The sequence below is a fragment of the Nymphalis io genome, chromosome 5 (assembly GCF_905147045.1).
Source record: "Nymphalis io chromosome 5, ilAglIoxx1.1, whole genome shotgun sequence".
Classification (NCBI taxonomy): domain Eukaryota; kingdom Metazoa; phylum Arthropoda; class Insecta; order Lepidoptera; family Nymphalidae; genus Nymphalis; species Nymphalis io.
The window spans coordinates 1,955,123-1,980,116 of record NC_065892.1 but is presented as its reverse complement, the minus strand read 5'-3'; the positions used below and the strand labels follow the sequence as shown (position 1 = coordinate 1,980,116).

The 24,994-nt window shown below is 33.1% G+C and overlaps 2 protein-coding genes across 4 annotated transcripts in view; one reads left to right on the top strand and one right to left on the bottom strand.

Moving 5' to 3' along the window:
* Positions 1-1,336: 1,336 nt before the first annotated feature.
* LOC126768400 (ran-binding protein 3) lies at positions 1,337-6,635 on the bottom strand. Its single transcript, XM_050486427.1, has 6 exons — positions 6,543-6,635; positions 5,867-5,992; positions 3,633-4,027; positions 3,227-3,367; positions 2,855-3,139; positions 1,337-2,137 (listed from the first exon to the last, which is right to left on the bottom strand). The coding sequence occupies exons 1-6, from the start codon at positions 6,559-6,561 to the stop codon at positions 1,733-1,735; spliced, it is 1,371 nt and encodes a 456-aa protein (XP_050342384.1). The 5' UTR covers positions 6,562-6,635; the 3' UTR covers positions 1,337-1,732.
* A 650-nt stretch (positions 6,636-7,285) lies between these two features.
* LOC126768440 (kelch-like ECH-associated protein 1B) overlaps positions 7,286-24,994 on the top strand; it is a 31,263-nt gene continuing 13,554 nt past the window's right edge. For 2 of the 3 annotated variants that reach the window (XM_050486493.1, XM_050486495.1), the window contains exons 1-5: positions 12,953-13,075; positions 13,993-14,144; positions 18,439-18,552; positions 19,848-20,012; positions 24,392-24,541. In XM_050486493.1, the coding sequence (XP_050342450.1) occupies positions 13,048-13,075; positions 13,993-14,144; positions 18,439-18,552; positions 19,848-20,012; positions 24,392-24,541 (609 nt within the window). In that variant the 5' untranslated portion in view covers positions 12,953-13,047. Of the gene's footprint in view, positions 7,575-12,952; positions 13,076-13,992; positions 14,145-18,438; positions 18,553-19,847; positions 20,013-24,391; positions 24,542-24,994 lie in introns of those variants that run through there. The other variant, XM_050486494.1, reaches the window with a different exon arrangement.

The window sequence follows — 24,994 nt, the reverse complement described above, 5'->3', positions numbered from 1 at the left end:
CTCTATCATCATATGGACGGGCTGGTTGGCGTGTTTGGTAGATACTTGCCTTTCACGCCGAAGGTTGTGGGTTCGATTCCCACCCAGGACAGACATTTGTGTGCATGAACATGTCCTGAGTCTGGGTGTAACTATCTATATAAGTATACAAAAGAAAAGTAGTATATATATATATATATATATTTATATATATTATATATATTTTATAGAATAGGAAGGCGGACGAGCATATGGGCCACCTGATGGTAAGTGGTCACCAAACGCCCTTAGACATTGGCATTGTAAGAAATGTCAACCATCGCTTACATAGCCAATGCGCCACCAATCTTAGGCAAACAGTAACAAGTACTGCTGTTTTGCGGTAGAATATTTGATGAGTGGGTGGTACCTACCCAGACGAGCTTGCACAAAGCTGTACCACCAGTAAAAGCTTTACGTGCTTACCGGGGCACGGGAGTCTCCTTTACATGAGACACGCTTCCAACCTCCAGACTGGTACTGAGAATTTTCTGACAGAAAACACAATAACTTTTTGTTGGCCGACCCTGGGTATTGAACACAGGACCTCCGGGCCTGCGGCTTTAGATCTATCATATCATGTCATATCGTTAGTTTACTAACCCCATAGACTATAGAAAATATTTTTTCACCCGCTGAGCGAGCCCTCGAAATCGCGTGTCATCTATAGCTACGTATAGTTACAATTCAAAACCAAGTTGTGAGGCATACAGACGGAATAAAAAACTTCATTCAAAATGGGGTAGAAGTCTGTCGAATAGTCTGCTTACGAACCAGTAGCAATTACAATTTAATTAAAATGCTGATAAAGAAGCTTACCTACAACTTATATTTTGATGTGATTTTATAATTAAAAACCAGTCCATAACATTATCGTGTCTCTCGAAAATTTTAATAATGTAAGTTTTAAATAATAATATAATATAGTGTGATGTTTTACATTATATGATATCTCCTGTGATCATGTTACAAATCACTCACTGGTGGTAGAGCTTTGTGCAAGCTCGTGTGGGTAGGTCCCACCCACACTATTCTACCGCAAAACAGCAGTACTTGGTATTGTTGTGTTCCGGTTTGAAGGATGAGTGCGCTAGTGTAATTACAGGCACAAGGGACATAACAAGGGACCACTTACCATCAGGTGGCCCATATGCTCCTCTGCCTTCCTATCCTATAAAAAAAAATTGATCAGACTCATTATATGTAGTAGAAAATATTCATTCTGGCTCACCGATCAGGTGTTGTTGTAAGCTTATATAAAATCCAACTTTTTCTAAATCAGAAATAAAGGTCAAAGATAAAAAAATAAAAAAACAAATACAAGTAAGACTCTTTATTGTTATTATATTTCAGAAAATAAATCACATGTATATGTATTTGGTATTCAGCTTCGGCCGAATCAAATGTTTAGTGAATTCATTGCAAACATTGGAATGTTTTGTAACAATCGCCAAACTTTTTTTTATAACTAGGTAATATAGATGTCATTAATTCATACTAAACACAATGCATCCAATCGGGTCTTCTTTTCGATAATAGATATTACATTAATACTATACCAACACTTTATTATGCTTTATTAATTTAATCATAAATATCCCTACTCTTTATTTACTTCATTAAATTTTATAGCTTTCAGCAAGGAATTGATTGAATGAAGTACTCATTTCAAGATCATCACATAATTTTACACTGAGACAATTATTTACACTCGCTAACATTCTTGGCACTGTCTCTTAGATGAAGTCTCATCATCGACAGGTTCTTTCCGTTTTAGTGCTTTAGCTTCTTTATCTTCAGACATATCTTCACTCATGTTAGATTTTTCATCGTCAGTCTTATCATCAGAACACTGTATTCTATTTTTTCGGATATCACTTTGCCTGTTTGTTGGAGCATCTTCTGTCAGTTGCTCTTCGTCAAAATTAGAGCCTTCACCTTCCTGATTTAAATCGTCTACAGACTTTTCAAGGTAATCAATTTCATCAGAAGCTGCCTCCAGTCTCTCCGCTGATCTTTGTGAGTTTTCATCTTCTTTGGGACTAATGGAACTACGCTTACTGAGTGAGATTCGCGCCATTAATGCCCTATGTAGTTGCGAGATATCAGCCGGCGCTCCCTAAAATATTCGAAAAACAGAAATTAGTTTTTTTTACGCTATCCACATACATTTGTTAGAAACGCATAAGTAGTATGATTCACTATTGTTAGGTACTTTATGTGTCTATTTCAGGAATATTCTCTACTGTAAATAATAGCATACATTACTACACAGTTTACTTTCGAAAGCAAAAGTAAATATATCTCTGAGAAGCAAAGTTCAAGGAAGAATCCTGCGACTATAGCACAGTCAGTGCTATCGATTTGATATATAAAATTATTGCATTTTGTATAAAGTAACAGCCTGTTAATGTCCCACTGCTGGGCTAAGGCCTCCTCTCCTTTTTGAGAAGAAGGTTTGGAGCTTATTCCACCACGCTGCTCCAATGCGGGTTGGTAAATATTAAATACACAAGTGGCATAATTTCAATGAAATTAGACACATGCAGGTTACCACACGATGTTTTCATTCACCGTCAAGCACGAGATGAATTATAAACACAAATTGAGCACATTAAAAATTCAGTGGTGCTTTCCCGGGTTTAAACCCACGATCAACGGTTAAGATTCATGCGTTCTAACCACTAGGCCATCTCGGATTTTTCATTTTGTATACTGTTAAAATAAATCTCTTCTTATTTTCACCGATGAATAATTCACCGACCAAACGATTTCGCACGACATACGATTACACGAATCATAAAACTTGATATAAGACTTTATATAAAGCACTAACCATAATGAGGAACAGTTTAACTTGCTGCTGAGCATCGGCAGCTGTTATCCGGAGCGACTTGTTCCCCGCGCGCTCCACCACCATGTCGGGCCACAGCTTGGTGTTGAGCACGACGCGCAACGAGCCCGCCACACGCGCCACGAGCCGAGCGCCGCCCGCCCCGCCCGCCGCTCCGCTCGCCGCTCCGCCCGCCGCGCCGCCCGCCGCGCCGTCGTTGAGTCGGAGCACGCCTCGCCCGCGCTCGCGCCAGCTGCCACTCTCCCAGGCGAATAGTCTACATGATATCTGATAGAACGAGTGTCGTTATATATTATACGATTTCTTTATTTCTTGCCATGCCAATTTTTAGTGCTTAAGAAATGATGAGTTTACCTGCAGCACATTAATCTCGTCCTCCTCGCCAGTCATGGTACAGTAAGAGGTGGGGGGCGGAGGCCGCGCGTGTGAACGTTCATACTCAGCCGCTGCTGCCGCGAGACCCTCTCCACCTTCCGCGGCTGCCTCGTCTTGTACCTGAACAAAATATTATATTTCATTACTTGATAACAAAAACACTTTACAACATAATAATTTATTAATTTTTCAGTTTTTTAAAAAAAATATTTTACTAATCTGGCGAAATATTGAAACTGATTGGTCACCTATTGCGTCATTAGTTGCAATCGAACTATTACCATTTATATTAAAGTTAAATTATTTAATCTGACTGGAAATAAGTCCCTTAGCTTGTACAGCTGTTACTGAAAAAACTGTTTGTAGATTATAAAGCGTAACTTACCTGAACATTTTCTTTTACTGCCGACGCCACGGCACTTGTAAAAAGCAGCTCGGATGAACCGTTTGAAGAGCTGTGGTCTATGGATGCTTCACCATTATTTACATTTTCTTTAATCACTACCCTCTCACTCAAATTCTGACCAAAAACAAAACCACTTGATGAAGTGCTTGTAGTGGGCTGAGCTGGAGTAGGAACTGACGTTGTGGTCCTTGGAGCAACACTACTAGATCCTAAAGGGACAAACTTTGGTGCTTCTTCATCTTTTGTTTCGTTTAGTCTGGTATCTACTGATGTTACTGTTTCATTCTTTTTCTCTGCATTACCTCCTTCTGGCTCAGACACTTTAAGAAAAGGATTGTTCCCTGGCTTTAATTGTGGGGGACGTAAAACAGATCCTGAAAATGATTATTTTTTTTTGTGACAATTGTGAATTTAAAACAATCTTGTGTTCTAAGCAATATTATAATATCATTAATGGTTATTATAACTAATGGGTTTTAAATGATTACATAGGCTGGACATTGACATTGATAGCCAATACATTAATTAATGAAGTGTATCTTTTTCATTAAATTAATGTTAATTTTTTTACTACAACTAAATATACCAGATTTGGCAAATCTCCATTATTTGAGAGCAATCACAACCACTATTTAATACAGTTCTTGACAATTAATGATGCCAAAAAGTATGACAGAATTTAACTACATGGATATCCTCCCTAAGAAAGCTTTCCAAATATGGGTAATTATTAGTTTGCCACCAAAGATTGCCGTGATTGTAACCAATCACATAAGTATGTGATTCTTAATTGTAGATGACAGGTGGGCAAACATCATTTTCATAAAAAAGCAGACAGCTAAACAGGAATACAAACATGACGTTATTGCTAAATTTATAGATATAAACATAAAAAGTAACAGCCTGTAAATGTCCCACTGCTGGGCTAAGGCCTCCTCTCCCTTTTTGAGGAGAAGGTTTGGAGCTTATTCCAATACGCTGCTCCAATGCGGCATGGTGAAATACACATGTGGCAGAATTTAGATGAAATTAGACGCATGCAGGTTTCCTCACGATGTTTTCCTTCACCGAAAAGCATGAGATGAATTATAAACAGAAATTAAGCACATGAAAATTCAGAGGTACTTGCCCGGGTTTGAACCCACGTTCATCGGTTAAGATTCACACGTTCTTACCACTGGGCCATCTCGACTTATTTATATAAACATACACACATTATATAAACAAATATATGTCACAACCAATATCGCAAAGTACAGCAGATTAATTGAATTTTAAAGAGTCAATATGCGCCAAAACTTCACTAAAGAAATGATTCGCCTATTTCTCCTTTATAACTATATTTTTTTTTCTTCCACTTACCAAACAAACATTCTAAAGACAAATTTTTAAATGTTAAGCAAGGAGCCGTATGTGTGTAGTTTTGGACACCGAACTTGTGTTCTTTAATATAGCAGTGGATTCCAAAATTATGAGATAAACTTATTACAATGATATGATATGAAATTGTGTATTTAAAATTTAAACTAATAAAGTAAATTGAGGAACATAAAATCATCACAAAAAAACACCTACTCGGATATACCTGCAATTCTAATAAAAATTCTCTAATCTTTTAAGATAAAAGTTAAATTGTAATGTCTGAAGGAATTGAATATTAACATAATCTTATAAGCTTCATAAAAGGAATTTAATAAAGAAAAAAATCCAAATAAAAAGTCTAAGGATCTTGTTCCTATGAGTGCCATTAATTTGGCTGAGAATGATCCTTCTAATGGCTAGTATTTTGTAAACGGATAAAAAGCAACATTAATAAAACATTTTTATTGTTCCTATAATAAAAATATCAAAATATCAAAAGTAAGAGCAACTGACAATTATAATAAATGTTACACTTATATAGATATCTTTAACATAAATTTATTTAAGTTCTTAAAAGCCTTTTATAACTGTTTTTGTCATTATTATTCTTATCATATTTTTTTTGTTGTTCTGCTTTTTAAATTACTTGTTAATACTTTATTTTATATACTTTAATACTTGCTAAATAACTTGTTCTGGTTAGGTTCACTCCAGGTTTCAATGTTGAATTGGAAACTTTGTTGGCTTATGTGAGACTTATTTTGTTATCAAATGTTTATGTGTTATATTATGCTGTATGTTTCCCAAATAAATAAATAAATAAAGTAAATAACCATAATAACTTAACATACCAAATGGATTGCAGCTTTTGCTTGAACTGGAAGCAAAACTAGAAGTCCCAAATCCACCAAGACGTGGTTTGGCAAGGACCACTCGAGATTGTGATTGTCCATTGTAATAGTCTTCAGGTGTTTTACCTAAAAATCAACTTGAAGTTCCATATCACTATGTATATATCACTATTTACTTACAACCAATCATAAAATACGACATTGCACATTTTCAAGGGAAAAATCATTAAAACGAAAGAATTATAATCCAGTCCGTTTAACAATCAATTACTGCTAAGATTTTCAAAAACACTTAATCAGAACTTTTAAATACATTTAAGCGTGTATTTACAAGAAAAAAGGGTAAAAACAACACAAAACATTTGAACGTTCAGAGGTAATATTACGAGTGGAGTATCATGTTTACGAATCAAGTGACTAATAATATAAGCTTTTTTAACTAAGCTATCATAAGGTATTGTATTGTATTCTATTTATTGTAAATATAAGTTAATAAGATGAATTTAAAACAAAAAATGCTGATGTTATAAAGTATGGTTATCTGCAACGGTGGTTTAGTGGAACCTCTTAAAGTAGTCTTTATGAAATACGACATGGCAAAAATATGAATAGCTACACATTTTCAATAAATTAACATTAGAAATTATAACTGTTTGTGCGAAATAAATCGACATACCTTGCTTAGCATCTGCCATTGTCGAATATTCACAATGAAAACACAGACTATAACAACAATACTAAATAGGTGCAAAATGCGTAATGCAGCTTAAACGTGGGCTGCCAGCATAATTTTTTAGCGTATAGATTCATTAAATATATAAATTTACTCAAGTTTCTGATTTTGATTATATATATAGGTATTTGAAAATTTAACTATTTTAAATGTTGTATTACTTTTATTCAATAATCATTACTAGCTGTCAGCTAAAGTTTAATTTGTTATTTCCAAATTATAGATAAAATTATTTAATGAATGATTTGTTCTTTTTACATACTAATATAGCATTGTTAAAATATACTAACTATATAATTTTATTATTGCTTCGTTTTTTTAAATAATTAGATATTATGTATTTTCTATCATTACTTATAGCAAATTAATAATATTATTTAATAATTTAAAATTATATTATTGAAATGAGATGGATAATGAAAAATCCATTGAAACATTTTTTATTACTAAAATTATTATTTTAATAATAATAGAAAATTATAAACAATTTCTATTTAAAGGATTAAAATTATAAAATAAAAAATATGTTTCTTAAATAATAACACAACAATTCATTTATTCATGTATATTCACAGATATTTTTCTTTTAGAATTTAAATTCACAAGGATGTTTTATTACGTCACATAATATTGTGTCAATTTGTCAAATGTTAGTTGTCACCAGTCATAGTGATATCGTAGCTACATTAAGTAGCATTATAGTCATCTGTGGTGATAGGAAATAGGAATTATATGAGCATAACTGATTTTTAATAATAATTTAATTACATTGACACAAAAAAACATCACCTATCATATACGGCCAATCGAAAAAGTTGTTAATAAGATATTGTAGTTGGTGTTTATTCAGAAGTTATTTTATTTTATTAATTGTGAACTGTGAAATAATAAAGATAAAACAGTTTTACAAAGGATGGTAAAACATAGTAGTGCCTACATCTACATTTGATTAAGGCTAACCTATCATATAAAAAGGTAAGTTATTTACTATCTAAAAATATTTTTACAACCAATACGAAAGCAAGAGATTTTTCATAAAAAAAAATTTCCAATGATGTTTTAAATAGAGAATATTGAAAGGAAAAATGTTTATTTAAATTTGATAATATGTCATACAAATATTTCATATGCCCTTATATGTTCATACTTTTTATCAGCTTAGAAAATACTTAACTATTGTTTTGAACCTTCCCTTTATATTCTAAATTAACCAACACATTCTGTGAGTGTTATAGTAATAGTTGAAAATCGTAATCATTCAGTTTAATTCTTAACTGGTAATATGTTTTCTATGTAACAAATTTCAATTGGAATATCTCTTGTTATTTTGACCATAAAAAGAGTGCTAGTTTTCAAAGATACTTAGTGACTTTATTTTGCTAATTATTGTTACTTTGTGCTCCACTCAAGTCAGCAGCAAGAGCTAGTGGAATAGCTAAGTGAATAAAGACCCTGGCGCAGTATAGGTGGTATATAAATCTTTCCTCTGTGCAGGTTGCACAATTATATAGTATAAATATGTAGACATAGTTTTATTTTGTTATTAATTGCATATTTGAGGTCTTAATTGAACTTGATACTTACTTAAAAAAGGTACCACTAGTATTCAAAACTAACCTGCTTCTAAACAGTAATCTTGGATAGAAAATAAAGACAACAATAACCCAAGAGGATATGATCGATTTACAATTTTCTCATACTAAGTGGTAAGATGAGAATGATGTTAGAAGAGACGTCACATTCGACTGATAACAGAACTTAATACCCGATCGGCTTATTTCGGAACATCATTTGTTTTTGTACAAAAATGTTGCTATGGCAACCAAAATAACGGGTGAGATGATGTGGCCCTGACAACGGAAAATAACAGTTGTGAATTGGAAAAAGTATTAAAATATAAATATACATTCGATTATTGATATATTGTTACCATCATTACCTTCCTGTTTCATTCAGAAGTGGGATATGAAGTGTAATCGCACTAATGAGTCTGTTGGTGATAAAGTCCGCTCTCCTGGATGGTTTGCAAGAACAAAACCATACCCAGTGGTTAGAATGCATTAATGTTAACTGATGATTGTGAGTTCAAACCAGTGCAAGTACCACTGAATTTTTATTTTTTATAAAATAGGTGAACAATGTTATGGGCCACCTGATGATAAGTGGTTACCAACACACATAGACATTGGCATTGTAAGAAATGTTAAATGTCGCTTACATCACCAATGTGCCACCAACCTTGGGAACTAAGATGTTATGTCCCTTGTGCCTGACTACAGCTACTACTACTGGCTCTGTTTTGCAGTAGAATATCTGATGAGTGGGTGGTACCTACCCAGACGAGCTAGCACAAAGCCCTACTACTAGTAAAATAGTTATAATGCTGTTTGTGTTAAAGTATTTATAATTCATCTCATGCTTGATAGTGATGGAAAATATTTTGAGGAAACCAGCATCTGTTTCATTTCACTGAAATTCTGCCACATGTGTATTCCACCAACTCGCATTGGAGCAGTGTAGTGATATAAGCTTCTCTTTCCTCAAACCTTCTCCTCAAAAAAGGCTGTAACTATTTAAGTGGCAGGGTATATAACTGAAAAATGAGTTTCAACCGCAATATTCTAAAGTATTAGTAGTAGTGTGGTAGCAAATCTTAAATGTTGTTAAAATATAGCCTACTTATTCCTTAAAGACCTGCAACTCCTTGCATGCCTTCCAGTGTTGCAGGTGTCCATGGGTTGTGGTAGTCCATTTCTATTTGGCTCCTGCCGTTTGCCCCCCTTTTACATAAAAAAAAAATAATTATTCTGTTCGTAGACTAAAATTATCATTTTCAAATATAAATAAATAATTTCCATTTTCTGGTAATAGTAGGCACTATAGTACATTGGTGCACTGGTGCTTTGCAGGAATTTATAATCATTAGAAAAATATTTTTTAAATATTTTTAAAATATAACAATGGTATACATCTCGTATACATAATATAAATGAGCAATTTCAAAAAAAATTGTACCGTAGGTTTTCGCCGTGTCCCTCAACTCTGTTTAATTATATTATCATGATGAATGACGTCTAGCAGAATATATTGATTTAAGTGAAAAAAAGATTTTTAAAATTATATGTATATAAATTCTGGATTTGTTGTTACTTTACCGAATATAAATTTTACAAAGATTTTAAAATATTTATGACCATCGAATTTACCTGTCCCCTTCCGAACTCGTGTCAGATTATCTTGATAATTCCAATAATTTCATGTATGCGAATGGTTTAGTAAATATAATTTGAATTCGTAAAAGTCTATTTTAAAGGTATTAAAAACATTTATTTTTATTAATGTTCTATTTAACATAAATCTGAAATTAAAACCGAAAATTTGAGCTAACCGGAACATTCCGTATTGTGACCGCTATTTTTTGCAAAATATCTTCTAAATAAGGAACAATTCGACACGAAATGGCAGCACATATATCATTCTTCATCGAGAGACGCTATTTTGCTTTAATTTTCAAATTAACTTATTGCCAGCGCGGACGCAGTGTTAAAATATTCTGTGTTTCAATTTCGTTACTCAGGTATGGGACCAAGTTTTACTATTATAAATCACTTTTATTTAACAATTTAAAACTACAAGAAGGTAGCATTATGTGACCTCCGTTTTGTGACTTATTCTACGGTCACATTTAACGGAACAGCATGTCGCAACAGGTCGGAATGCATAAAGTTCATATTGCACCCGACTGACCAAATAAATGTATACTGTTACAAAATGTTATCAATACAGATAATATGTGTATCAGAAAATATGATCAAACTTTTTAATTTCTTAATCATTATCATTTAAATAATGTGTTTTTTTACTTTAAATAGTAGGTATTATTACAGTAGTACTGATGTTCCTCACTTCCAAGTAAAAAAATATATGTAAATGTTGTAAGGCCCGGTGCTTTTCGAATTTATCAGGCTACGGCTACAATTCTGAAACTAAAAACACAGTCGGAAAAAAAACTTGGAAAAGAAAATAAAAGTATTAAAAAATGATCAACTAGCATTGTATGCCATAAATGTAACGTTTCGTTTCTAGGTCGGAAAGCAAAATTTTTAATTAAATTATGTCATAATAGGTACACATTTAGGCAATTTTGAAATCATGTGAATACAACCTTTTCTTTTAAGACTTCAATTTTGTCACTGTGTCCCTTCCAAATTATGAAGTTAAGCCTATGAAATTTACGAGTTTTTACGATTTAATTCCGTGCGGCCATAATTATATATCCAGTAAATATATTACTTTTCGAAAAAGCTACATACATCAAATAAAATATTATATTTACGGAGTAAAATTAAAAAATTACAAAGTTAAAAGCGACAGAGTCACAACTGAATAAAACACACTTATTTGTGTAAATCCTTAAAGTTACGGCTATTTACTTTGATTTGTCAAATGATAATACGGATTACTAGTTAAGTTGAATTTAAAAAAGGCTTATTAGTTTCATACCTTTCTTTAATTTTGGTTTTAAATATAGTCACACAACGGAAACAATTAAGCCACAAAGTCCGTTTTGTTTCGATATTTAAGAGAATACCTCGAATCCCGCGTTCTTTCTTATTTTTATCTATAATAAACAATATTCCCTAATACACTATGGTAAAGTTTGTAATAAAAAACAACATTACAAATAAAATATTTTTTTACAGAAGGGTACAGTTTATTTTGAAATTGCTCAAGCCAGTAGTTCTAATGACTCTTATAATTGTATAGTCCATATTTTGATTTTAAAAATTTGTGATATGTTTCTTTTTATTTTATATTGTTGTTCATTATTGAAACATAATTATTAGATTTTTTTTGTTACTTCCTTTCTTGTTTACTAAGCCAGTTTTTTTTTTATTTATAAATATTTATTTGTATAAAGTATTTTCTTTTCATGTAAAAAAATAATTTTTAATTAAGATAATATACATAAGGTATAAAAAAACTGTAAATTCTGACTCCAAGCTGCTACTACAAATTTCTTAGCAGAACAGTGTACTTACACCCATTAAATTTGGCTAAACAATGTCCTATAGTTTGCTAGATTAATCTGGTACTCTCTCTTTAAATGTGAATGATTACTACTCTGCTCCATAGAGTTATTGCATGAAATTATATACCTTCCTCAATAAACAAAAAAAAAATTTTTAACTAGTTCCTAAAATTACTGTGTTCAACCATACAAAATATTTTTAATAGATTGATTGATTTGTTTTATGTAGCATATAAATTAAAGATAAATAATAAAGAAGTTGTAACATGTCTTACTAGTGGTAGGGCTTTGTGCAAGCTCGTCTGGGTAGGTACCACCCACTTATCAGATATTCTACCGCAAAACAGCAATACTTGATATTGTTGTGTTCCGGTTTGAAGGGTGAGTGAGCCAGTGTAATTACAGGCACAAGGGACATAAAATCTTAGTTCCCAAGGTTGGTGGCGCATTGGTGATGTAAGCGATGGTTAACATTTCTTACAATGCCAATGTCTAAGGGCGTTTGGTGACCACTTACCATCAGGTGGCCCATATGCTCGTCCACCTTCCTATTCTATAAAAAAAAAAAAAACTTTCGTCTCCTATACATTTTCGACTCGGATTAAGTATATCAGATTGGCTTCTATCAAATGTAATCAACAAGTGTACAACTAATGTCAGCTGTTATTAATAATAATCTATAAATAATTTTGTTTGTCTACGACCTGCGTTGTCTAGAGTTCAAAAGATTTAGAACAACAAACAAATTCAATAAGATCATTATGTTTCGAAATACTTTTATCATTTTTACAATTAGGAAGATGAGCTTATTTTTTAAAATCTCAAAAAATCATATTTAAAATATAAAAAATACTGGTGAAATAATTTTTACGATATCTGCAAAAATGTTTTTTCTACAATTTTTTAAAGTTACGAGGTGGTGTATTGACGATGTAAGCAATGGTTAACATTTCTTACAATGCCATTGTCTATGGGCGTTGATGACCATTTATCAGGTGGCCCATATGATCGTCCGCCTACCTACACTATAAAAAAAATGTTCGTCATCACACCGTGTCAATAATTTGAGTACGTATTAACAGTTCAGTACATGCGTAAATAATCAAAAGAATATTGTATTAAAATATTTAGCTGAGTCAGTCTAGTGGGCTCAACTGACCGCGTGATGCGACAAACAAAACTCAAAGTTAAAACAGTTGCCGCGGTCGCGGCGGCTAGGACGATCGCTCAGGAGGACATGCGCACATCTGTCTTACTATATATATCGAAAATTTAAATGTTTGTGACGGAATTGAAATGCTTGTGATAATTAAATCATATAATTTATCATTTTAAAAATATTAATTTTATTTCTACTTAGGCTGTGATAAAAGTGATATTTTCTTGCATTTAACTGGATTTTTATAAATTATAATCATGATTGATTCACTATTAAAATATGTGGGTAAGTTAAACTATTAATAATATTATTTATAGCCCAACTAATAAACAAAATGAAACAAAGTAAAATAAAATATACGACTTTCTTCTCTTAAACGGAAAAAAAAATCATGGTCGTGTTGAGGTAAAATTCAAACTTAGAAGCGGAAAAAAATATCTTAAAATATCTAAGTGACAATTTTCACTGTTTTTTATAGTTATTTCATAATTAAATAGCTTAAATAAAATTGTTTCTAATCAGTATTATAAAAATATATTCAAAGAAATACTGTGCGTGATTCCCAGCAACAAGAGACTAATTTAGCTTACAAAGGCGTTCAGCTTAAAAAACCAAAGTTAAGTTTGATTTCTCTAATCCTCGGCATTGCTCACTAAGTTAAACCGAAATACGACACTGAAAGGGAATTTCCCGGCAATTGCCAGCCCGGAGTAGATATACTAATATCAATTTTGATACATTTATTACGCTACTTTACCATGTAATTGATATAAATAATTATTGTTTCTTGTGAATTACTATACAAACTACTTACTACACGAATATTTAAAGACATGAAGTTCATCTAGAGAACGAATAGGGGCGTTGCAGATTTGACATTTCGGTGTTCTAACCGATTCCGGCCAAGGAGGTTACATAATCAACGGTGACTAATTATCTATTGTTATGCACATTCTCATAATCCAATGGGACGGTAATTGAATTCCAGACGGAGTTAGCCACTCTACCCAAGCGCAGGACTTGATTTTATGTGAACTGAACATTGAAAACACTTTAATAAAGTTATTATACACGATTGTAATATCATAATATAATTTAAGCTATATTAGATATATAGCTTAAATTATATTATGATATTACAATATATAATATAAATTAAGCTATATTAGAAATTATTCATTTTTATAACGCTTTGTTCTCAGTAACGATGGAGACGGAAGATGGCGTCGGACGCAATTTGTTGGACGACATGCCACCTATAAACTGTGATCTGTTCGAGGGACCCTACGGTGGCAGCAATGATATCGGAGATATGACGTTTTGCCTCGGAAACTATGTACCTGACTTTATGAAGGTAAAGCAACAAAGCAACAGCCTGTGAATGTCCCACTGCTAGGCTAAGGCCTTCTCTCCTTTTTTTGAGGAGAAGGTTTAGAGTTTATTCCACCACGCTGCTCCAATGCGGGTTGGTGGAATACACATGTGTCAAAATTTCAGTGAAATTAGACACATACGTTTCATATGTTTCATCACGATATTTTCAAGATTCGGTTAAGATTCACGCGTTCTAACCACTGAGCTATTTCGGCTTTTTTTATAAAGGTAAAGTTGGTTTATCCCATTTAAATAATAAATTTAAATTTGATATTTATTTTTTTTCAATCATTTGAGACTATGTGTATAAACGGGCAAAGATTTTTTTTTTCTTTTTAATAAAAAATATTTGTCGGTATATTTACATGAAAATCATATTAATGAAATTTCATTTATAAGAGTAAAAAATAAATAAAATCTATTATTGGGTACTTCTGTCACTATCAGTTTATTATTAAAATGTTATGTCATATATTTAAGGTCAAAGTTGTGTATTTACTATTGTTTTTTATAGAATAGGAAGGCGGACGAGCATATGGGCCACCTGATGGTAAGTGGTCACCGAACGCCCTTAGACATTGGCATTGTAAGAAATGTCAACCATCGCTTATAGCCAATGCGCCACCAACCTTGGGAACTAAGATTTTATGTCCCTTGTGCCTGTAATTAAACTGGCTCACTCACCCTTCAAACCGGAACACAACAATATCAAGTATTGCTGTTTTGCGGTAGAATATCTGATGAGTGGGTGGTACCTACCCAGACGAGCTTGCACAAAGCCCTACCACCAGTAATTGTTTACAATGGTCTATACCTATAAATACTTTGTTCTTTGTTGCAATTTTTCCATTCATATAAAAATATGTAACCTTTTCAAATTCTATATTTAATTAAATATATGGAACCAACTTATATGCATACGTATTATCAATTAACATCGACCATATTTCACTCTATTATCAACTATCATGAATTTTTCATAAATATTTTCTGATTTTTGTCCAGTCATTGAGATTTAATAATATTGCATCTGTTATTTATTTTGTCATTTACTTTGCATAATTTAAGTGTAAAGGTGTGGCCGTTCATTGTGAAAAATTTTAGGATAAATTTATTTATTTTTGATTAATTCGAAAATAAATTAATCTAACATTGACGTATCTTCGTTCGTAGTTATTATTGTGCGTATTGACCCAATAATTGCTAATATTGCAATTTTTCGAAAAATCGTGAATTATTGAAAAATAAAAAAATAATTTTTTTTTTTAATTAAATGTATAAACATTCGGAATTTTGATGTTGAATAGATAGTTTTGATTTGTTTCTTTAACTTACATGACGTTGTAGCAATTTTTGCTCACAACATGAGTTAAATATTATAAACCTTGATACTTAACGTACGTTTACAATTTTACTTTCATGGAGATGCAGCTTTAAAAAGTATTAAAAGTGAAGAAAGTAACTGCCTGTAAATGTCCCACCACTGGCCTGGTCTCATCTTATTGATGAGTAGATTTAAAGCGTTCACCACCATGCTGCTCCATTGCGGTTTGGTAGATAAACACGTGGAAGGTATTCGTCTGACTCAAGTTCCTAACGATGTTTACCTTCACCGCCGAGTGCTACAATATATTATAAATTAAGCACATGAAAATTAAGTGTTGCTTGCCGGGTTTGAACCCGCAATCTTTAGTTAAAATTCAAGTGTTCTCGGTATATGTTATGTTTATATATCAAATGTAAGTTCTACTACTTATGATATTTACTTTATAAAATTAGCCTCCATGCGAAATCGTGTAGTGTAGCGAGACATCTTCTTATTATTTTAAACCAATTCAATAAATAATAACAGTTTATTAAAATACTTCAAAACAATAAAATATTGTTTTCTACTACAATGACTTACCTATATATGAATGTTGTGTCGACTTCTTGTTAAAACACTGACCCACGTATGAATCGATGTCCATACACTTGAAACCTTTATATTATAACATTTTTGATTGCTGGTTTTCCTGGCGAACATTTAGGTATATATAACGTGAAGTCGTTATCGCAGGATGTTAAAATAACGCAAGACGCCATGACTCGGCAAATATTAACATTTACACGTTGTAAACTAAATAATTTCCCAACATAACAAGTTTACGAGTTTATTTCCGTATTATAATCTTGTTTTAAAATTAATTTCGTTATTAAATGATATTTCTAAAGGTTTCGTGATAAATATAAACGAATTCTTTAATTAATTAGCAAGCTGTTATTGTGTTAGTGATGTAATTATATCAAATATGTTAATTACCTTTAAAGTCTATTTCAGATATACATAATTAAATACTTAACACATACAAAACAAATTAAATGTGAGCTGAATAATATAACCATAATTTTAATACGAAAGACATTCACGAAATTTTGTTATCTTATCTTTAACAATATTAGATATATTAGGTTCAAAGACCGAATACGGCCATTGAGCGACACAATGTGACGTCAGGTAATCAAACAATTAATTATCTGTGGTATGGAATCTAACGTCACTTAGGGCTTGAGATCAAATATCCTAAAACGCAGCCTGACCAATTCGAAAAGTTCAAAACGTAATTCATCAGTGAGGGGCGTTTGGTTGGATGTAGAACCTTCGACTGCGGGATATATAACATTATATAATCGTTTACAAGATATCATTAATTTTTCTTTTTCGATCCGTAGGCGTCCTAAAGACGTAAGATTACATCTGTCAATATCAACTTGTTAAGACAAAGAGCGGGCACACACCGACCCCGCCGGCTGCGTCGAGATGCCTCTTTTATTGTAACCCGTCCGCGCATAGGCGTATGACGGCGTCATTACACACTCACTGCCCTCTTTCCCGACGTCGACGGTGTCCTAAGCCGAGGTCCGGCCTCACAGGAGGCGCCCTTAGGCTCCCAACATCCGGCTGAGTATCTTAAAGATTCGCTTTCATGACCGGCAATAAATCAACGAACTTCGATAAAGAAAATAATAAGCTCATAACCTTGACTGGGTTGTGTTAATGAATTACCTGTCTGGGTAATTAGTACCTACTTTAGTACGTTCATTTAAGTACGTTCGGTACGATTCAATTCTATAATGAAATTGCGCAGACCATTTTACATCACTAAATATTATAAAACAATGTCTCCGCGCCGCGTTTTTCTGTCTGTTTGAACGCGATATTTTTCTTCGCGATAAACTAAAAAAGTATCGACAAGATTTTCATACGATTTTAGCCAGTGGCCGTAGTGTTTCATGAAGGAGGTTTAGTTGTATAATTCATTAAAGGTTTTGTTTAAACGGGTTATAATATGGTCGTTGAATTTGTTTAGTTAGTTTAACAAAAACTAAATTTACAACTCACTTTAAAAAGCCTTACCTTTAGTTTGTCCGTATGTCAGTACTTCTCAGAATTGTATCTATTATTATATCTTTCCATAATATTATGTAATATTGAAGTTCATAATATTATGTTATATTTATGTTATATTCCATAATATTATGTAATATTATTGTTCAAAAATTCAATGATACTGTTTTATTTTTCATCGAAATCGGGCCCGAAACTCCTTAGAGTATTTTTCGCTCTTCTTTATAGTTTCGGATTTAAACAACCTCTTAAACCTTTAAATCTCTTGAAAAATTCATCATGTATTTGACAATACCGTTGCCTAGCGTAATTTCAACCCACGATCTCTAGTGGAGCTCTACCTATCTGCTTACTGAGCCATGTAAGCTCTTGAAAACAGATTGGTGTATTAATTAAAGAATGATCTGCAAATATTAACCAACTTCGATAAAGAAAAAAAATAAGAGTCATGACCTCGACTGGATTATATTAATTGCCCATAGCTAAGACTTAATTAAAGTCGAGATGGCCCAGTGGTTACGCGTTCTTACACGCGTAGATCTTAACCGATGACCGTGGGTTCAAACCCGGGCAAGCACCTCTGAATTTTCATGTGCTTAATTTCTGTTTATAATTCATCTCGTGCTTTTCGGTGAAGGAAAACATCGTGAGGAAACCTGCATGTGTCTAATTCATCGAAATTCTGTCACATGTGTATCCCACCAACCCGCATTGGAGCAGCGTGGTGGAAAAAGCTCAAAACCTTCTCCTCAAAAAGGAAGAGGAGGCCTTAGCCCAGCAGTGGGACATATACAGGCTGATACTTTACTAAGACTTCATTTATCATTGATTGTTACGTAACAATGTGTATAATTATAAAGTGAAATAATGTTTTTTTTCTTTTCAGATGTTGTTTACAATGCGATCGCATCACATGCTAACTGATGTTGTTTTAGAAGTAGGAAATGAATTGTTTCACGTTCATAAAGTGGTTTTAGCCGCTGGAAGTCCTTATTTTAAGGTATGAAAGAATTATATTTATTTAATTTATTCTAAGTATCGCTGATGTCATGTAATGTGTATTCATTAAAGCATTATAGTAATTTATGCGTTACATAATATAGAGTTTGCTAAAATCAATGACGTATTTCTAATATATATTAGTAGCTCCCGAATTTGTACGATTACTAGCGGCTTTGTGACGGTCGCCTTGGTAGTCAGTACGGGTTTCGACCAAAACGGTCCACAGGTGATCTTCTAGCGTACGTAACACACCTCTGTGGTGAAGCTATCGACAGCCTCGATATCTCCAAAGTCTTCTCTCCAAGCTGCCGGCATATGGTCTGCCTGCTCAGCTATTACTGGTGGTAGGGCTCAGCAAGCTCGTCTGGGTAGGTACCACCCACTCATCAGATATTCTCCCGCAAAACAGCAGTACTTGATATAGTTGTGTTCCGGTTTGAAGGGCGAGTGAGTCAGCGTAATTACAGACACAAGGGACATAAAATCTTAGTTCCTAAGGTTGGGGGCGCATTGGCTATGTAAGCGATGGTTGACATTTCTTACTATGCCAATGTCTAAGGGCGTTAGTGACCACTTACCATCGGGTGGCTAAAATGCCCGTCCGCCATCCTATTCTATATAACAAAAAAGACAACGATAGACACGCATTTATAGTTATATCGTGACGTTTTACTATATTATGTATTAATTATAAACATCACAGGCTTGATCTTAGTCCCTTCCCTCAGCGTATTTTGACCTGCATAAAATAATTATCATCAACTTCTTACGTAATTGCTAAAGCGAAATAAGCTTATTGCCGTTTCTTTAGAACTACTGTAAGAATATATACGAAACACCGCAGATCGTGTTCTATAACGATCACGTTTCACGGTCGTGATCGTGAAATGTCGGAAAGTGATACATACGACATTGACTGTAATAATTATAACATTAAAAGGATGCAAGCGTTTGAATAGAGCATCATCGCACGTCGATTTTCGTCATTTGTGACGTCACGTGTCAGCTCTTAAAGAGTCGAGCTGCAGATCAATCAATTTTTTCTATTTAATTAATTAATATACCTGTTGGTAAATAGTCACCACTCTCATATATAATGGTAGTGTAAGAAATGTCATTTAATCCATGCACCGCACTTTAACCACCGACCATAGGAACTAAGATACATTTTGCCTGTAAGAACACTGGCTCACTCACCCCAATACAACAGTACAAGTTACTGATGACTGGTGATTGAAAAATGTTTGATCATAGTACAATATATTTTTATTTTAAGTTTGTATTTCATCGCAGGCAATGTTTACGAGTGGGTTAAAGGAATGCGAGATGTCTCGTGTACGCCTCCAGGGTGTGTGCCCGTCGGCCATGGCGTGGCTCGTATACTTCATGTACACGGGGAAAGTGCGCATCACGGAGGTCACGGTGTGCCAGCTCCTACCCGCCGCTACCATGTTCCAGGTACTATACTTATATATATTAAAGCGACATCATCCTAATATATAAAAATAGCTGTTGTTTTGTTGAATAGTGCTACGTAAGTCCGCGAACGTTTCTGGTCCAAGATACAAGATTTTTTTTTCTTTGTAACGTCGTTTGATCCTTAAATTTAGACGTTCCATGTAGACTTTATACAATGTATATTTACGCGATGTGCATGATGATTCATGAGCAGTCAGTATATAACAAAATCTTTCCAACATTTAAAATTTCACTGGTAGAAGCTCGTCTGGGTAGGTACCACCCACTCATCAGATATTCTACCGCAAAACAGCAGTACTTGGTATTTTTGTGTTCTGGTTTGAAGGGTGAGTGAGCCAGTGTAATTACAGGCACAAGGGACATAACATTATAGTTCCCAAGGTTGGTGGCGCATTGGTGATGTAAGCGTTGGTGACCATATACCATCAGGTGGCCCATATGCTCGTCCGCCTTCCTATTTTATAAAAAAAAAAATTTAAAACTTCTTTCAATCTTACCGAGTTTCAATACTGCAAGTATAAGAAATTCGTGTGTTCGTATATGATACTGTCTGATCTCATAACGGAGGAGGTCGATAGTAAACGGTAAAACCACGGCTCGTTTGGTTCTTATCGATGACCGAAATTGACATTTCATGCCACTATCGAAAGCTTTTTTTCATCTATAGTGTTTATTTTTCTTACCGACGAGCATAAACGGTGAATCATGTTAAAAAGCACTTTTTTATTGCATCAAATATGTTATTATACAGAGCGTTCGTTTTATATTTTATTAATTAATTACTTCAGAATTTTTAATTTATTATTTTTGTGGATTGTTATCGTAACGAAAGTTTTTTTTTTTTTATTTTATCATAAAAAATAGTTTTAGTCTATGAAAAGAAGATTATAAAACAGAAAAAGTTAAGTGTTCATAATTAATTTAACGTGTAAGTTTAATATATAACAAAATAATAATACCCATATGTTTAATTGTACGAAGGAATTTATGTTGACAAAAGAAAAAGTTAATCTTTATTTTTGTATGTATTGATACCTAATATTATATACCTACCTCATGTACATTTGTGGTAAATATTAGCTTTCCTTGTTAAATCGAATCTTAGACCAACCTACACTGTTTATAAGAACTATCATTGTAACGAATTACTTTTATTCAGCTTCGATTCGATTCGATATTTAATTAACTTACATCCCCTTTTGCCACAATCCCCTTTTGACAAGCCGTTTGGCGTGGTTGGTAGGTACCTGCCTTTCACGCAAGGTTGTGGGTTCGATTCCCACCCAGGGCAGACATTTGTGTGCATGAACATGTCTGTTTGTCCTGAGTCTGGGTGTAAATATCTATATAAGTATGTATTTACAAAAGAAAAGTAGTATATGTAGTATATCAGTTGTCTGATTTCCATGGCACAAGCTCTGTTTAATTTGGGATCAGATGGCCGTGTGCGAATAAAGTCCCAGGATATTATTATTATTATTATTATCCCCTATATTTCACTAAAGGCTAATTGCCTGGCCTGAGACCACCTATATGTCACTTCTATGAATAATTTAGTATACCGATTAAAACTTAGCATGTAATATAAATTCAGTTGAGGTTTAACGTCAATACTGTTTTACAAGTTTATAAGACAATAAAATATAAATCGAATCAAATCAAATCAAATCGATCTCCAAAACAATATAAACTCATATAAAATACCTCTAGTCATGACCATTAAATGTATATGGCTTAACTTATTACTGTTTGACTCACTACTAAAATTGTATATAAAATTTATTACAATCAAGCATCCGTTAAGCTTTTATTAATGATATAATTTCTAAATGCACCAATTATGTATTTATCTGTCAATATCATCCGCCCGCGGGTTCGCACGCGTGTTGGGTCGTTTACAGTTATTCTTAGGTATCCTAAATTCCTGGTAGCTCAGATTAATTCACATAAAACTTAAATTACTAGTCTAATTCTAATTCAAATACTGGTGGTAGAGCTTTGTGTAAGCTCGTCTGGGTAGGTACCACCCACTCATCAGATATTCTACCGCAAAACAGCAGTACTTGTTATTGTTGTGTTCCGGTTTGAAGGATGAGTGAGCCAGTGTAATTACAGGCACAAGGGACATAAAATCTTAGTTCCCAAGGTTGGTGGCGCATTGGCTATAAGCGATGGTTGACATTTCTTACAATGCCAATGTCTAAGGGCGTTTGGTGACCACTTACCATCAGGTGGCCCATATGCTCGTCCGCCTTCCTATTCTATAAAAAAAAAAAATTCTAATTACAAGTCGTTACACGTAAGCAAATTGGTGGGCGTAAGACAAACACGCTTAGTTACATATGTAACTGTATTTGCAAAAAGATATATGGAGAAAATTAAATATACGAAAATGATAAAAAAATATATAACATAGCAACTGCTATTGTCATCATGACAACATTATTAATTCTTAGACTACGGAAACTCGACCGCACCTATCAATATCCTTCGTATAATATAATCCCCTTCATACGTGACATTGATGACATAGTGCCTCATTCGGCTCTAATACTTATTAAAAATGGTTTTTTTTTTTTTTGCAATACATTGCGTTTTATTCTTCATTTATATGAAGCATAAAATTGGAGCCAAATCGATAGAGCCGTTTGCTAGATACACAAAATAAACTTATATAAAAATATAAAATAAATATTTACACAAGAATTGCTCATTTAAGATTATAAAATTAAGCTAAGAATTAAATATGGGCGTTGGTGACCACATACCATCAGGTGGCCCATATGCTCGTCCGCCTTCCTATTCTATAAAAAAAAAAAAAATTCAGCACTCGTTTGTTGTCTCACAAAATAAACCTCAGTTGTTGGCAGCTGAGCCAATGATACTAACTTATAACAATTACGATACGTTTTCGACTCGATTTCGATGCCCACAGCAGTGCTATTCTGTAAGAAATCACTTCATTACTCACTCGTGAAATGTTGACAACCGATTTATGGCGACATACTATTTTCGTGTATACATGAAATGTCATACTTATTATGGTCAATGTCGCATAATAATACTATCTGACATTTCACGATCGATTTCTGCGGTGAGTTTCGAGTTTGCTGTTACATAATATAACACGGGTGAAGCAGCGCGGAGCAACCATTATATTATATAATATGAAGCCAAGTATTCCCGAACAATAGTCGTCCACTTATAAAAACAATAACAGCAGACCTTGAACAATCATAATTCAATTCTTAGAAATATTACGTAAATTTCTTCAGTTAAATAATTTCAAATGTAATGCTTTTCTAATTATAAATGCGCGTATTTAATTCTTAAATGACGTTGCAAGTTTTGTACTATTTTATTACAATCGAACGACTAATGTAACGTGTTGTCAAATAGAACGGCAAAGTAAATCCGAATTTGTCATTAAAAGATATTGAAGATAAATAATAAGATTTTATTGAAATATTAATATATCAAGGACATTTGTTTACATTAAAAATAGTCTCGAACGATTGCAATGTATTGTTTCCAATTCATCGATCAAATAATATTCGTTTCATTTTGATGCTCAGTTAATCAAAAATTATATTTCCGTGATTTTGAAAGAAGAATAATATGGATACCCGTTTTTAAGTAATTACTAATATTCCTATTTCATCCATTTTGTTTTTGTTGTCATTGAACTTGCGAATTTTACATCGCTAAGCGGCCCGTAAACCATTGTTCTATTGACTCTTTTGCTGTGTGTGTGTGTATCTTTTGTCATATTTGCCAACGTAACTATTTTTTCATCTAAGCATTGAAGTATGTATATAATACAAACACAGATAATATAAATAAATTGTTTTATAACCATAATATAGTTATGTTTTGTTTTTCGGAAATGTTTTTTGTTCTTATCATTTTTAACAGTAAAAATCATTTTTTTTTATAAATATGTTCTAGCTTAAAGAAATAAAACGAAAAGGAATAAATTAATTTATATATATATATATATATATATATATATATATATATATATATATATATATATATATATTCATTTATATAAATAATAAATTAATAATTTTATATACTATATAAGCATCAGGAGCACCGGTAAAAATTATCACATCTCACCACTTGAGTTGCATTGTAATTTGTATGTTGAATATTAGGCTGTTTACCGTTTTAATGATAAATTATTTTGGTGTGATTATTGTATTGAATTAGCATATTTTAAGCTAATTATTATAATAATATTTTTAATAATAATTTGCTTGAGTTTTGTCAGTAACAGTGAACCTTTGTTTAATAAAAGTTGTAAAAATATTATTAGAATGTGAAAGGACATATATTGTAGTTGTGTGCTCCAGATATCGAACGTAATAGATGCGTGCTGCGCATTTCTCGAGAGGCAGCTGGATCCGTCCAACGCCATCGGCATCGCGAACTTCGCGGAGCAGCACGGCTGCGCGGATCTCAAGCAGAAGGCCAACCAATTTATTGAAAGACATTTTACACAAGTAAGATCATATTTTTAATTGTAAAATAACAGTAAGTAAAGTAACCGTCTAAGGTTTTGCTTATTCTACCGCGCTTCTCCAATGTGAGCCGGTGGATATGCGAAAGGCACTCTTCTTAAGGACAACGATAAGAGCTTCTCACTACAATTGTTTGTTTGGCACCAGGGACTACAAAATGAATTATTCTGGATACAAAATTATGGTGATAAAAAGTCGAGATCGCCTCGTGGTTTCAAACCCTGGCAAGCACCACTGAATTTTCATGTGCTTAATTTGTGTTTATAATTCATCTCGTGCTTGACGGTGAAGGAAAACATCGTGAGCAAACCTGCATGTATCTAATTTCATTGAAATTATGCCACGTGTATTCTACCAACCCGCATCTCCCCAAAAGGGAGATGAGGCCTTAGCCTAGCAGTGGGTTATTAACTGTTTCTGTTACAAAATGTATGT

Excerpts from the sequence above, each read along its gene's own strand:
- LOC126768400 (XM_050486427.1), bottom strand. Across the intron at positions 4,028-5,866 it reads CAAAAGCTGCAATCCATTTG|GATCTGTTTTACGTCCCCCA; the intron begins GTATGTTAAGTT and ends AATCATTTTCAG. Across the intron at positions 3,140-3,226 it reads ACGAGATTAATGTGCTGCAG|ATATCATGTAGACTATTCGC; the intron begins GTAAACTCATCA and ends TCGTTCTATCAG.